The 16,786-nt window shown below is 45.4% G+C and overlaps 1 protein-coding gene across 2 annotated transcripts in view; it reads right to left on the bottom strand.

The window, feature by feature from the left end:
- smurf1 (SMAD specific E3 ubiquitin protein ligase 1) overlaps positions 1 to 7,178 on the bottom strand; it is a 48,595-nt gene extending 41,417 nt beyond the window's left edge. For both annotated transcript variants that reach the window (XM_053492252.1, XM_053492253.1), the window contains exon 1: positions 6,886 to 7,178. In XM_053492252.1, the coding sequence (XP_053348227.1) occupies positions 6,886 to 6,940 (55 nt within the window). In that variant the 5' untranslated portion in view covers positions 6,941 to 7,178. The remainder of the gene's footprint in view (positions 1 to 6,885) is intronic.
- Between the last annotated feature and the right edge of the window lie 9,608 nt (positions 7,179 to 16,786).

The raw sequence follows: 16,786 nt of genomic DNA, 5'->3' as shown, positions 1-16,786 counted from the left end.
CGTTACCACACACACACACACTAACCCCTAACGTTACCACACACACACACTAACCCCTAACGTTACCACACACACACACACACTAACCCCTAACGTTACCACACACACACACACACTAACCCCTAACGTTACCACACACACACACACTAACCCCTAATGTTACCACACACACACACACTAACCCCTAACGTTACCACACACACACACACTAACCCCTAACGTTACCACACACACACACACTAACCCCTAACGTTACCACACACACACACACACACACACACTAACCCCTAACGTTACCACACACACACACACACTAACCCCTAACGTTACCACACGTTACCACACACACACACACACACAGACACTAACCCCTAACGTTACCACACACACACACACACACACACACTAACCCCTAACGTTACCACACACACACACACACTAACCCCTAACGTTACCACACGTTACCACACACACACACACACAGACACTAACCCCTAACGTTACCACACACACACTAACCACTAACGTTACCACACACACACACACACACTAACCCCTAACGTTACCACACACACACACACACACACTAACCCCTAACGTTACCACACACACACAAACACACACTAACCCCTAACGTTACCACACACACACACACACTAACCCCTAACGTTACCACACACACACACACACTAACCCCTAACGTTACCACACACACACACACACTAACCCCTAACGTTACCACACACACACACACTAACCCCTAACGTTACCACACACACACACACACACACAAACCCCTAACGTTACCACACACACAGACACTAACCCCTAACGTTACCACACACACAGACACTAACCCCTAACGTTACCACACACACACACACACTAACCCCTAACGTTACCACACACACACACACACACAAACCCCTAACATTACCACACACACAGACACTAACCCCTAACGTTACCACACACACAGACACTAACCCCTAACGTTACCACACACACACTAACCCCTAACGTTACCACACACACACACACACACACTAACCCCTAACGTTACCACACACACACTAACCCCTAACGTTACCACACACACTCTAACCCCTAACGTTACCACACACACACACACACTAACCCCTAACGTTACCACACACACACACACACACACTAACCCCTAACGTTACCACACACACACTAACCCCTAACGTTACCACACACACACACACTAACCCCTAACGTTACCACACACACACACACACACACACACACACTAACCCCTAACGTTACCACACACACTAACCCCCAACGTTACCACACACACACACACACACTAACCCCTAACGTTACCACACACACACTAACCCCTAACGTTACCACACACACACTCACCCCTAACGTTACCACACACACACACACACACTAACCCCTAACGTTACCACACACACACTAACCCCTAACGTTACCACACACACACACACACACTAACCCCTAACGTCACCACACACACACTAACCCCTAACGTTACCACACACACACACTAACCCCTAACGTCACCACACACACACACACTAACCCCTAACGTCACCACACACACACTTACCCCTAACGTTACCACACACACACTGACCCCTAACGTTACCACACACACACACACACTAACCCCTAACGTTACCACACACACACACTAACCCCTAACGTTACCACACACACACACACACACACACTAACCCCTAACGTTACCACACACACACACACACACTAACCCCTAAAGTTACCACACACACACACACACACTAACCCCTAAAGTTACCACACACACACACACACACACACACACACACACACACACTAACCCCTAAGGTTACCACACACACACACACTAACCCCTAACGTTACCACACACACACACACACACACACACACTAACCCCTAACGTTAACACACACACACACACACACTAACCCCTAACGTTACCACACACACACACACACACACACACACTAACCCCTAACGTTACCACACACACACACTAACCCCTAACGTCACCACACACACACACACACACACTAACCCCTAACGTCACCACACACACACACACACACACACACTAACCCCTAACGTTACCAGACACACACACTAACCCCTAACGTCACCACACACACACACACACACTAACCCCTAACGTCACCACACACACACACACACACACACACTAACCCCTAACGTCACCACACACACACACACACACACACACTAACCCCTAACGTCACCACACACACACACTAACCCCTAACGTCACCACACACACACACTAACCCGTAACGTCACCACACACACACACACACACTAACCCGTAACGTCACCACACACACACACACTAACCCCTAACGTTACCACACACACACACACACACTAACCCCTAACGTTACCACACACACACACACACACACACATTAACCCCTAACGTTACCACACACACACACACACTAACCCCTAACGTCACCACACACACACACACACTAACCCCTAACGTCACCACACACACACACACTAACCCCTAACGTCACCACACACACACACTAACCCCAAACGTCACCACATACACACACACACACTAACCCCTAACGTCACCACACACACACACACACACTAACCCCTACCGTCACCACACACACACACACACACACACTAACCCCTAATGTCACCACACACACACACACACACTAACCCCTAACGTTACCACACACACACACACTAACCCCTAACGTCACCATACACACACACACACACTAACCCCTAACGTCACCACACACACACACACACACACACACACTAACCCCTACCGTCACCACACACACACACACACACACACACACACACACTAACCCCTAACGTCACCACACACACACACACTAACCCCTACCGTCACCACACACACACACACACACACACACACTAACCCCTACCGTCACCACACACACACACACACTAACGCCTAACGTCACCACACACACACACTAACCCCTAACGTCACCACACACACACACACACACTAACCCTAACGTCACCACACACACACACACACACACTAACCCCTAACGTCACCACACACACACACACACACTAACCCCTAACGTCACCACACACACACACACACACACACACTAACCCCTAACGTCACCACACACACACACACACACACACACACTAACCCCTAACGTCACCACACACACACACACCCACACACACTAACCCCTACCGTCACCACACACGCACACACTAACCCCTACCGTCACCACACACGCACACACTAACCCCTACCGTCACCACACACGCACACACTAACCCCTACCGTCACCACACACGCACACACTAACCCCTACCGTCACCACACACGCACACACTAACCCCTACCGTCACCACACACGCACACACTAACCCCTACCGTTACCACACACACACACTAACCCCTACCGTTACCACACACACACACTAACCCCTAACGTTACCACACACACACACTAACCCCTAACGTTACCACACACACACACTAACCCCTAACGTTACCACACACACACACTAACCCCTAACGTTACCACACACACACACACACTAACCCCTAACGTTACCACACACACACACACACTCACCCCTAACGTTACCACACACACACACACACTCACCCCTAACGTTACCACACACACACACACACACACTAACCCCTAACGTTACCACACACACACACACACACTAACCCCTAACGTTACCACACACACACTAACCCCTAACGTTACCACACACACACACTAACCCCTAACGTTACCACACACACACACACACTAACCCCTAACGTTACCACACACACACACACACTAACCCCTAACGTTACCACACACACACACACACTAACCCCTAACGTTACCACACACACACACACACACACACACACTAACCCCTAACGTTACCACACACACACACACACACTAACCCCTAACGTTACCACACACACACACACACACTAACCCCTAACGTTACCACACACACACACACACACTAACCCCTAACGTTACCACACACACACACACACACACTAACCCCTAACGTTACCACACACACACTAACCCCTAACGTTACCACACACACACACACACACACACTAACCCCTAACGCTACCACACAAACACACACTAACCCCTAACGTTACCCCCCACCCACACACACACACTAACCCCTAACGTTACCGCCCCCCCCACACACTAACCCCTAACGTTACCGCCCCCCCACACACACACACACACTAACCCCTAACGTTACCACACACACACACACTAACCCCTACCGTTACCCCCCCACCCACACACACACACTAACCCCTAACGTTACCGCCCCCCCCCACACACTAACCCCTAACGTTACCCCCCCACACACACACTAACCCCTAACGTTACCGCCCCCCCCCACACACACACACACTAACCCCTAACGTTACCACACACACACACTAACCCCTAACGTTACCACACAAACACACACTAACCCCTAACGTTACCACACACACACACTAACCCCTAACGTTACCACACACACACACTAACCCCTAACGTTACCACACACACACACTAACCCCTAACGTTACCACACACACACACTAACCCCTAACGTTACCACACACACACACTAACCCCTAACGTTACCACACACACACACTTACCCCTAACGTTACCACACAAACACACACTAACCCCTAACGTTACCACACAAACACACACTAACCCCTAACGTTACCACACACACACACACACACACACTAACCCCTAACGTTACCACACACACACACACACACACACACACACTAACCCCTACCGTTACCACACACACACACACACACACACTAACCCCTAACGTTACCACACACACACACACACACACTAACCCCTAACGTTACCACACACACACTAACCCCTAACGTTACCACACACACACTAACTCCTAACGTTACCACACACACACACACACACACACTACCCCCAACGTTACCACACACACACACACACACACTCACCCCTAACGTTACCACACACACACACACTCACCCCTAACGTTACCCCCCCACCCACACACACACACACACTAACCCCTAACGTTACCGCCCCCCCCACACACACACACACTAACCCCTAATGTTACCACACACACACACACACTAACCCCTAACGTTACCACACACACACACACACTAACCCCTAACGTTACCACACAAACACACACTAACCCCTAACGTTACTACACACACACACACACACACTAACCCCTAACGTTACCACACAAACACACACTAACCCCTAACGTTACCACACAAACACACACTAACCCCTAACGTTACTACACACACACACACACACTAACCCCTAACGTTACCACACAAACACACACTAACCCCTAACGTTACTACACAAACACACAAACACACACTAACCCCTAACGTTACTACACACACACACACACACTAACCCCTAACGTTACCACACAAACACACACTAACCCCTAACGTTACTACACAAACACACAAACACACACTAACCCCTAACGTTACCCCCCCACCCACCCACACACACACACACACACACACACACACACACACTAACCCCTAACGTTACCACACAAACACACACTAACCCCTAACGTTACCCCCCCACCCACACACACACACACAATAACCCCTAACGTTACCGCCCCCCCCACACACACACACACTAACCCCTAACGTTATCACACACACACACACACTAACCCCTAACGTTACCACACACACACACACACACACACTAACCCCTAACGTTACCACACAAACACACACTAACCCCTAACGTTACTACACACACACACACACACTAACCCCTAACGTTACCACACAAACACACACTAACCCCTAACGTTACCACACAAACACACACTAACCCCTAACGTTACTACACACACACACACACACTAACCCCTAACGTTACCACACAAACACACACTAACCCCTAACGTTACTACACAAACACACACACACACACTAACCCCTTACGTTACCACACAAACACACACTAACCCCTAACGTTACCACACAAACACACACTAACCCCTAACGTTACTACACACACACACACACACTAACCCCTAACGTTACTACACACACACACACACACTAACCCCTAACGTTACCACACAAACACACACTAACCCCTAACGTTACCCCCCCACCCACACACACACACACACTAACCCCTAACGTTACCGCCCCCCCCCACACACACACACACTAACCCCTAACGTTACCACACACACACACACACTAACCCCTAACGTTACCACACACACACACACACACACACACTAACCCCTAACGTTACCACACAAACACACACTAACCCCTAACGTTACTACACACACACACACACACTAACCCCTAACGTTACCACACAAACACACACTAACCCCTAACGTTACCACACAAACACACACTAACCCCTAACGTTACTACACACACACACACACACTAACCCCTAACGTTACCACACAAACACACACTAACCCCTAACGTTACTACACAAACACACAAACACACACTAACCCCTAACGTTACTACACACACACACACACACTAACCCCTAACGTTACCACACAAACACACACTAACCCCTAACGTTACTACACAAACACACAAACACACACTAACCCCTAACGTTACGTTCGGCAGATGAGAGATGAGAACCCGACTTGGCTCTAACACACACCCTGTACCATGTGTAACACCGCGCAGTAACTCTCTCTCTCTCTCTCACACACACACACACACACACACACACACACAGTTGTTAGATCAGACCCAGCTCGTACCTGTCAGTCTGATTTTGATGCTCGAGCCGTTCCTCCGATTCCCGGGATTCGACATCCCTCCTGTGTGTAAATCAACCAGAGGAAGTTTAGTCTCAGGTCGCAGGACGCCAGCTCACAGCCAGGCTCGACGCTCCGACACACCGGCGCTGCTGCGCGGCTCCGCGGCGGTACTCCCGGAACAAAAACGCGGAAACACACACACACGGGATTATTCCCTGCCGAGCGAAGCGCCCTGCTCGCGGCTCCCGGACTCAGCGACATACGCGAACATTTTTTTTTTCGAGCGACAGCGCGCTGACGTCAGACTCGTGCACGAGAAGAAGGGGGAAAATACGTGCGCGCACACGACAACCGCGCCGGCATCCGGTCTGCGCGCGAGTGCTTGGCGAAGATCCAAAATGGCGTCCTGTGTGTGCGCGCGCGCTACACTTCACTATACTAGTATATGTGTCGATGTACTACAAAGTGTGTGTGAGTGTGTGTGTGTGCTGTACTGTACTACACTATAGAGTGTGTGTGTGGTGTACTGTACTACACTATAGTGTGTGTGTGGTGTACTGTACTATACTATACTATAGACAGTGTGTTGTGTACTGTACTACACTATATATATATATATATATATATAGAAAGAGAGAGAGTGGTGTACTGTACTACACTACACTATACACTCACCTAAAGGATTATTATGAACAGCTGTTCAATTTTTCATTAATCTTCTTCTTTGTCTTTCGGCTGTTCTTTTTCAGGGGTCGCCACAGCGAATCATCTGCCTCCATCTAACCCTATCCTCTGCATCCTCTTCTCTTACACCAACTAACTTCATGTCCTCTCTCACTGCATCCATAAATCTCCTCTTTGGTCTTCCTCTAGATCTCCTGCCTGGCAGTTCCAACCTCAGCATCCTTCTACCGATATATTTACAATCTCTCCTCTGAACATGTCCAAACCACCTCAATCTGGCCTCTCTGACTTTATCTCCAAAACATCTAACATGGGTTGTCCCTCTGATCTATTCTGACCTATTCTCGATCCTATCCATCCTTGTTACTCCCAAAGAGAACCTCAACATCTTCAGCTCTGCTACTTCTAGCTCTGCCTACTGTCTTTTCTTCAGTGCCATTGTCGTAGAGCATTGCTAGTCTCACCACTGTCCTGTACACCTTTCCTTGCTGATATTCCTTTATCGCACAACACACCTGACACTTTTCTCCACCCATTTCAGCCTGCCTGTACCAGCCTCTTCACCTCCTTTTCACATTCTCCGTTGCTCTGGACAGTTGACCCTAAGTATTTAAAAGTCATCTGCAAACATCATAGTCCATGGAGACTCCTGCCTTACCTCATCTGTCATCCTGTCTATTACCAGAGCAAACAAAAAGGGACTTAGAGCCGATCCTTGATGCAGACCCACCTCCACCTTGAACTCTTCTGTCACACCTACAGCACATCTCACCACGGTCTTACAGCTCTCATACATGTCCTGCATCACTCTAACATACTTCTCTGCCACTCCAGGCTTCCTCATACAACACCACAGCTCCTCTCTTGGCACCCTGTCGTACGCTTTCTACAAATCTACAAAGACACAATGCAACTCTTTATTACCTTTTCTGTACTTCTCCAACAGCATCCTCAAAGCAAATACTGCATCTGATGTACTCTTTCTAGGAATAAAACCATATTGCTTCTCACAAATGCTCACCTCTGACCTTAACCTAGCTTCCACTACTCTTTCCCACAGCTTCATTGTATGGCTCATTAGCTTTATGCCTCTGTAATTGCCACAGCTCTGCACATCTCCCTTGTTCTTAAAAATCGCCACCAATGCACTTCTCGTTCATTCCTCTGGTATACTCTCACTCTCCAAGATCTTGTTAAACAAACTAGTCAGAAACTCTACTGCCACCCCTCCTAAGCATTTCTATACCTCCACAGGTATGTCATCAAGACCAATAGCCTTTACACTCTTCATCCTCTTCAACGCCCTTCTCACCTCACTTTTACTAATATTTGCTACTTCCTGTTCCACAACAGTCACTTCTTCTACTCTTCGTTCTCTTTCATTTTCCTCATTCATCAACTCCTCAAAGTACTTCTTCCATCTTCCCATCACCCTCCTGGCATCTGTCAGTACATTTCCATCTCTATCTTTAATCACTCTAACCTGCTGCACATCCTTCCAATCTCTATTTCTCTGCCTCGCCAACCTGTACAAATCCACCTCACCCTCCTTACTGCCCAGCCCAGCATACAAATCCTCATATGCTCTTTGGTTGGCCTTTGCCACCTCTACCTTCACCTTACACTGCATCTCCCTGTACTCCTGTCTACTCTCTTTAGTCCTCTTAGTGTCCCACTCCTTCTTAGCTAGCCTCTTTCCCTGTATACGCTTCTGGACTTCCTCATTCCTCAAATTGGCTGTAGTTGTCCAGTCAACTGAAAGCACCACCCATAACCTGTCTCAACTTCTCCCTAAAGACTACACAACGTTCTTCCTTTCTTAGCTTCCACCACTTTGTCCTCTGCTCTGCCTTTGTCTTCTTCACCTTCGTCACCACCAGGGTTATTTTACACACCACCATTATGTGTTGTCTGGCTACACTGTCCCCTACCAACACTTGGCAGTCACTGATCTCTTTCAGATCACAACGTCGACACAAGATGTAGTCCACCTGAGTCTTCTTCCTCCACTCTTATATGTCACCCTATGTTCCTGCCTCTTCTGAAAGAAAGTATTTACTGCTGCCATTTCCATCCTCTTTGCGAAGTCCACCACCATCTGTCCTTCTACATTCCTGTCCTGAAGACCAAACCTGCCCATCACATTTTCATCACCTCTGTTCCCTTCCCCAACATGTCCATTGAAGTCTGCACCAATCACCACTCTCTCACCTCTAGGGATGCTCTGCATTACTTCATCTAACTCACTCCAGAATTTCTCCTTCTCTTCTAACTCACATCTATGGGGCATAACCATTAACAACATTGAACATTATCCCTTCATTTTCCAGCTTCAGACTCATCACCCTATCTAATACGCTCTTCACCTCTAGAACATTCCTTACAAACTCCTCCTTCAGAATAACTCCTACTCTATTTCTTTTTCTATCCACACCATGGTAAAACAATTTGAACCCTGATCCTAAGCTTCTAGCCTTGCTTCCTTTCCACCTGGTCTCTTGGATGCACAGTATATCCACCTTCCTTCTCTGTCATAGTTCCAACATTCAAAGTCCCTACTGTGACTCCTAAACTCTTGCCTTTCCTTTTCTCTCTCTGCTTTTGAACACACCTTCCTCCCCTCCTTTTTCGACCAACAGTAGCCCAATTTTTACCGCCACACTGTAGGTCAACTGCACCGGTGGGCGGTCATTGTTAACCCGGGCCACGACCGATCCGGTATGGAAATGACATTTTTGATTCGCATCATTGATTTGGCAAACAGTTTATGTCAGATGCCCTTTCTGACACAACCCTCTGCATTAACTCAGACTTGGGACTGGCACAAGAAGACACTGGCACAACCATTTCTAGGGTTTACAAAGAATGGTGTGAAAAGTGAAAAACATCCAGTATGCGGCAGTCCTGTGGGCGAAAATGCCTTGTTGATGCTTGAGGTCAGGGCAGAATGGGCCGACTGATTCAAGCTGATAGAAGAGCAACTTTGACTGAAATAACCCCGCATTACAACCTAGGTATGCAGCAAAGCATTTGTGAAGCCACAACCTTGAGGCGAATGAGCTACAACAGCAGAAGACCCCACCGGTTACCACTAATCTCCACTAAAAATAGGAAAAAGAGGCTACAATTTGCACAAGCTCACCAAAATTGGACAGTTGAAGACTGGAAAAATGTTGCCTGGTCTGATGAGTCTTGATTTCTGTTGAGACATTCAAATTGTAGAGTCAGAATTTGCCGTAAACAGAATGAGAACATGGATCCATCATTCCTTGTTACCACTGTGCAGGCTGGTGGTGGTGGTGTAATGGTGTGGGGGATGTTTTCTTGGCACACTTTAGGCCCCTTAGTGCCACTTGGGCATCGTTTAAATGCCACGGGCTACCTGAGCATTGTTTCTGATCATGTCCATCCCTTTATGACCACCATGTAACATCCTCTGATGGCTACTTCCAGCAGGATAATGCACCATGTCACAAAGCTCGAATCATTTCAAATTGGTTTCTTGAACATGACAATGAGTTCACTGTACTAAAATGGCCCCCACAGTCACCAGATCTCAACCCAATAGAGCATCTTTGGGATGTGGTGGAATGGGAGCTTCATGCCCTGGATGTGCATTCCACAAATTTCCATAAACTGCAAGATGCTATCCTATCAACATTTCTAAAGTTAGTAGACTACAGTTACACACTATATGGTGAAAAGTATTTGTCCAAACATCTTAATTATTGAATTCAGGTGTTTAAATCAATCAGGCCCCTTATCCCCAGTGAAGGGTAATATTATGCAATTCTATGCAACTTTGTGACAACCGTTTGGGGAAGGCTTTGATGAGTTTGATGTCGAAGAACTCGACCGGCCCGAACACAGAGCCCTGACCTCAACCCCATTGGACACCTTTGGGATGAACTGAAACAGAGATTGCGAGCAGGGTCTTCTTGTTCAACATCAATGCCTGACCTCATAAATGCCATTGCAATGACCCCAGTGTCATTGTAGGTTTGGTCAAAAATATTTGTCCATATAGTATGCATCACTCTCTGCAGCCTATCTCCTACCCAAGGAACTTAGGGCACAAGGACTAGGGGTGTAAATGCATCACTCACATGCTTATTCACACAATACAGAGAATTTGGGAACACCAATTAGCCTAATCTGCATGTCTTTGAACTGTGGGAGGACACCAGAGTTTCCCAGGAATACCACTAAGCACGGAGAGAACATGCAGACTCCATGCACACAGCCCTGAGGCCAAAGTGCCACCGTACTTATTTTATAGTACAGGGGCTGCGCTAAATGTAATACAAACGTTGGCATGTTTTTTTTAATAACTGCTATAAGTATTTTAGATTGCCCGTGTCGGGAGAGTAATCTTTATCTAGACAAATATGCGACTCACACCATCATTTGAACCCCAAACTCTTGAATCTCCCTTCGTCCCGTTTTAAAAAAATCCCGTTTGTCGCACTTGATGCGTGGTTTGTCCCCAGTGCTGGTTTCACTTTTTAAAATGTCTGCATCCATCTGTTCACATTGCTCTTGTCAGTGGTGTCGTCTCCATAAAGGTTCTGTAGTGCAGTGGGAGAGCATCAAGAGCAACTGCAGGGATTTTCACAGTGGCTCAGAGAATTGGGTTCAATGACGGTGCAAATGCACAGCTTGTGATTGTCGCAAAACATCTCTACAGAATCAAAAAAAGAATTAGGGAAATGAGGATGAAATGTATGAGGAAATAGGTATAAATCAAAATTTTTAGAGGAAGAGTATGAGTTCATATCCCAAGGTTGTGCTTCTCTGTGTGGTTGATACATCTTGTATCAGTGTGTAATCTTTGGTATGTTTAACACGCCTGAGAACTTTTAATAAAAACAGATCTTGAGTGATCTCATTATTAATTGCAATCATAGTTAATGTAAAAGAATTCAAGAGCCCCTAACCCCCGAATCCAACCCTACTGAACCGTTATTTTAGCTACCTATGATACGAACAGGTGGCACGGTGGTTTAGTGGTTAATGTGGCATTTCACCTCCAGGGTCCGGGTTCAGTTCCCGCCTTGGGATCTGTGTGTGGAGTTCGCATGTTCTCCCCATGCTTGGTGGGTTTCCTCCGGGTGCTCCAGTTTCCTCCCAGAGACATGGAAATACACTACGTGTTCCTATAATATATTGATTAATTTGTGATGAAAGTACTTGGACAAACTAAAATAATCATAAATTCAATAATGTTTTTTTTTAAACTTTGGCTGCGAATCCGTCTGAGTGCCTGGCGTCCTAACCTCACACAGATCATCAAGCGCTTGGTTTCTTCCCTGGTGACGTTCTGTCAGTTACTTACTGCTGCTGTATTTAACTCTTTCTTGTAATGCTTTGCTTTCTGTTTTGCCATCAGCAAGTAAAATGCAGCTGAAATGGATTCAGGTCAAGCGATTGATTTGCCCATTATAGAAGATTTCTCTTTATTACTGAAAAAAAAAAAATCTTGGTTTGCTTTCAGAGTGTGGTTCAGGTCATCGTCTGTCTGCACTTTGAAGATTGTTCAATGAGTTCTGAAGCTTTTGGCTGAATCTGAGCGGATGATGTTTTCCTATACGCTTTAGAATTCACCCTTCTGCTTTAGTCAGCAGTCACTTCATCAATAAATCCAAGGCAACCATCCAGCTCCATCTTCAGCCATACACACCCACGCAAAAAGAGGAGGTACTATGGTTCAGCTCATGAGCAGTCCGTTCCTTTACCGTAGTTGTCTTCTGGTGCGAGTTGATATTTGCTCTAATCTCATCAGTCCATGTGATGACGTTCTAGATCTGTCCAGGTTACCATAGAACCAATATTTTACATCTTTTTGTATTCCTTCTTGTGAACACTCCTATTGATTGTTGTCTTTGACGCCTCCTTGAGTGTGTTCTTGATCTGGCTAACTGGTTACAAAGGGCTTTTTCTTGTTTCCCACGACCTTCCTGGTGTTTTTATATGCTTGATAATATATATATATATTTTTGACAGCTTTTTTTTTTATTTTTTTTACAACAGTTCTTTGTACTTAATATTAAGAGTTAACTGTAACAATTTTACATGCAAATGCTACACTTGAAATCAAACCTAGAGCTTTTATCTGCTTACAAAAAATAATAATGAAAGGACTAACACACACCTGGCCAAGGAACAGCTGAGCAGCCGATTGTCCAATCATTTTGGTCCTTTAAAAAGCGGTGATCACTATTCACCAGATTTGTATGTAAATACTCTCAAATTACAGACGAAAGCCTGACTTTGATCTTATATTCAATCATTAGTTTCTGTTGATGCCTTGCTGTTTCTCCGTTATTTTTAGCCGATTACTTCAAATGTTTTGGCTTCATATGGCAAATCGATAGTATTAAACACAAGATGTTTGAATAACTGGTTAACAAAAAGCCAAAAACACTTGAATGTGTAAATGCTCACTGGGAAAAGAAGGGAAAACAAGTAAAACAAATACATAATATTTTTTTAAAAACTTATAAAAAGCACCAAAGTGATATTCCAAAGAGCGTACTGAATATAAAATTAATATTAAAACAAAATATTGTATTTTTATAAAAAGCTGTGGATGTCAAGCCCTTTGTGTGGGCAGGGATACACTGCCTGGAGGAACTGGATCTCCGAACAGTCACTGATTTTCCATATCCATCTAAGCACTATGTTTCTGTGGAGCTGATAAAATGTTAACCCTAACACGGCTTGAACTTCCTCTGAGTTGGGATTTAGCAAGCTGTGCTACACTAGTTTATCAGCAAAACTTTAGAAAGTACTCTGCGTGTGAGATTTGAATTAAGATACCGTAGCACAACAGGAAAAGTCAAATAGGAGCAATGACCCTGCAGTCTTGTCTATGGAGTCTTTAGGTTTGTCTTACAGAATAAATTGAGCATACAGTACTGGTCAAAACTTTGGACACACCTTCCAATTAAATGTGTTTAATTTTTTGATGATTTATTATCTACATTCTAGAACAGCAACAATCAGTTGTTATTTTAAGACATGAAGGTCGGCTGTTCTGGATCAGTTCCTACAAGAACAGTATTGTGTCGAGTGCGTTTGTAAAACCCATCAAGCTCCATGATGATGAAACTGTCTCTCATGAAGACCTTCCCAGGAAAACAAGACCAAAACTGAGCTCCGCTGTAGAGGAGAAGTTCATTTAGAGTCACCAGCCTCAGAAATCACCAATTAACAACCAGCACCTCAGATTAGAGCCGTTATGAAGCTTTACAGAGCAGAAGTAGCAGATACACATCTCAATATTAACTGTTCAGAGGAGATTATTGTGTATTTTGGATAAACGCCTTCAGCGTTGTTTTACGGTGTAGAAAGAAATAAACATCAGGAACGACCATGGAGTTAGAAGGGGTGTACAAACTTTTGATTGGTACTGTATTATTATTATTATTACTATTATTATTATTATAATTATTTATGTATATATATTTTTTCTTAAATCTGCAGAAAAGAAACTGATCAGTCCTTTTTTCCAGCTCGACCCAGGAAGAACACAACTATACAACAAACTGCAGTACTGGCATTTCTCACAAATATAGACCTGCCATATGCTGTATTTAATGAAGTGTTGAAGCCACGATTAGAGATTCGTAAAGCTGCATTTATTCACATCACTCGTACGCCATTGATACACCCAGGTTTGTAAGGATCGTGTCATTTAAATGCTTCATTTGGCAAATCCCCCATCATGAGTCACTGCTGGATGGTGTACTGCAAAGTGAAGCAATAAAGATGCACTCATTTACCACCTCTTAGTGTTGTTTTTCATTTCACGGATTGCTTGCGTTAGCTCCCAGAACATGGCTTTTTAGAGGAAACCTCTTTTCTCTTTTCTGAATTACATTCCACACAACTGTGCTAGATATCATGAATATTTTAAACAGACCTATGTAAACAGACTATAAATAGAGAAACTGAAATAGACTTTGCTTTAAATGTTTTAAGGGAAATGCTGGCACGGCGCAACTCTGCCACCTCCTGGAAGGATGAACTATGAACTATGAATTAGGAACTGAGGGCTGGCAAGAGAATGAAAGGAAATTCTTTCCTAATGCAACAAATTTCATTACAAATGATGTTATTGAAGGCAGCACACTGGCGTAGGGGTTAGCAATGTGGGCTTGCACCTTAAGGGTCCGGGTTCAATTCCTGCCTTGGGGTCTGTGTGTGTGAAGTTTGCATGTTCTTCCCGTGCTTGGTGGGTTTCCTCCCGCAAATTAGGCTAATTGGTGTCTCCAAATGTGTGAGTGTGTACTTTAGATCAACAGGGTGTACCCTGCCCCATGCCCTAGGGCTCCAAGCTTAGGCTCTATTCCCCCTCAACCCTGTACACAAAATATATAGAAGGTGAATGATGATGCTATTGGTTTGCAAACATATTAGAGTGTCATTTGAACATGTGCTTCAGTAGATTTAAAAGACATGAGGAGAAATTTGACCTGTTCTACAAAATCACTCAACGTGGTCAATATCACTTAACTGCTTACATTTTATTAGGGCCCTAGATATAGTGGAGAATCTTTAATATTAAATATTTATGATTTTGGATTCACACATTTATGATGTGGTTTCAGACCTTTGGGCACAACTGTACACACCGTACCCTCTGTCCAGTCTATAACGCTTATCCTGTGTTGGTTCACAGCACACACATTCACACCCTGTTAGAGAAAACCAGAGTACCCAGAGGAAAACCAGAAATCAGATTAAACCTGAAACCCTGAAGGTGCGAGGCAGCCATGTTAACCACCAGACCACACCTTTCATGCACTGTGGTGAAGTGAGTACCTTTACCACCTCACAGTTACAGGGTCCATGAGCTCAGGTTAGTGTTTGTGTGCCATTTTACAATGGGACGTTCGAATCAAAGCAGGACTTTTGATTGTACAGAATACCAGAACACAGTTACGAGAGTAATGTGTATCCCCTGATACACTAATGCACTTATCCCAGTGTATCACTAGCGCTTGGACACCATCAAGGTTCGTAGAAAGTTCTATCAGTATGCTGGAGCCATGATCGGACTGCTTGAAACACCGTCCTCCCAGGAACTCCTTTAATGGCCCAAACATGTGGAAACGTCTTAGAGCGAGATCAGGACTGGAATGTGGCGATAACTCCCAGCCGAGTTCCTGTAACGTTCTTCATTTAAATTTCATCACGAGTCCCAGTTTGACTT

The sequence above is a fragment of the Clarias gariepinus genome, chromosome 3 (assembly GCF_024256425.1).
Source record: "Clarias gariepinus isolate MV-2021 ecotype Netherlands chromosome 3, CGAR_prim_01v2, whole genome shotgun sequence".
Lineage (NCBI taxonomy): Eukaryota > Metazoa > Chordata > Actinopteri > Siluriformes > Clariidae > Clarias > Clarias gariepinus.
This window is presented reverse-complemented; position numbering and strand designations above follow the sequence as displayed.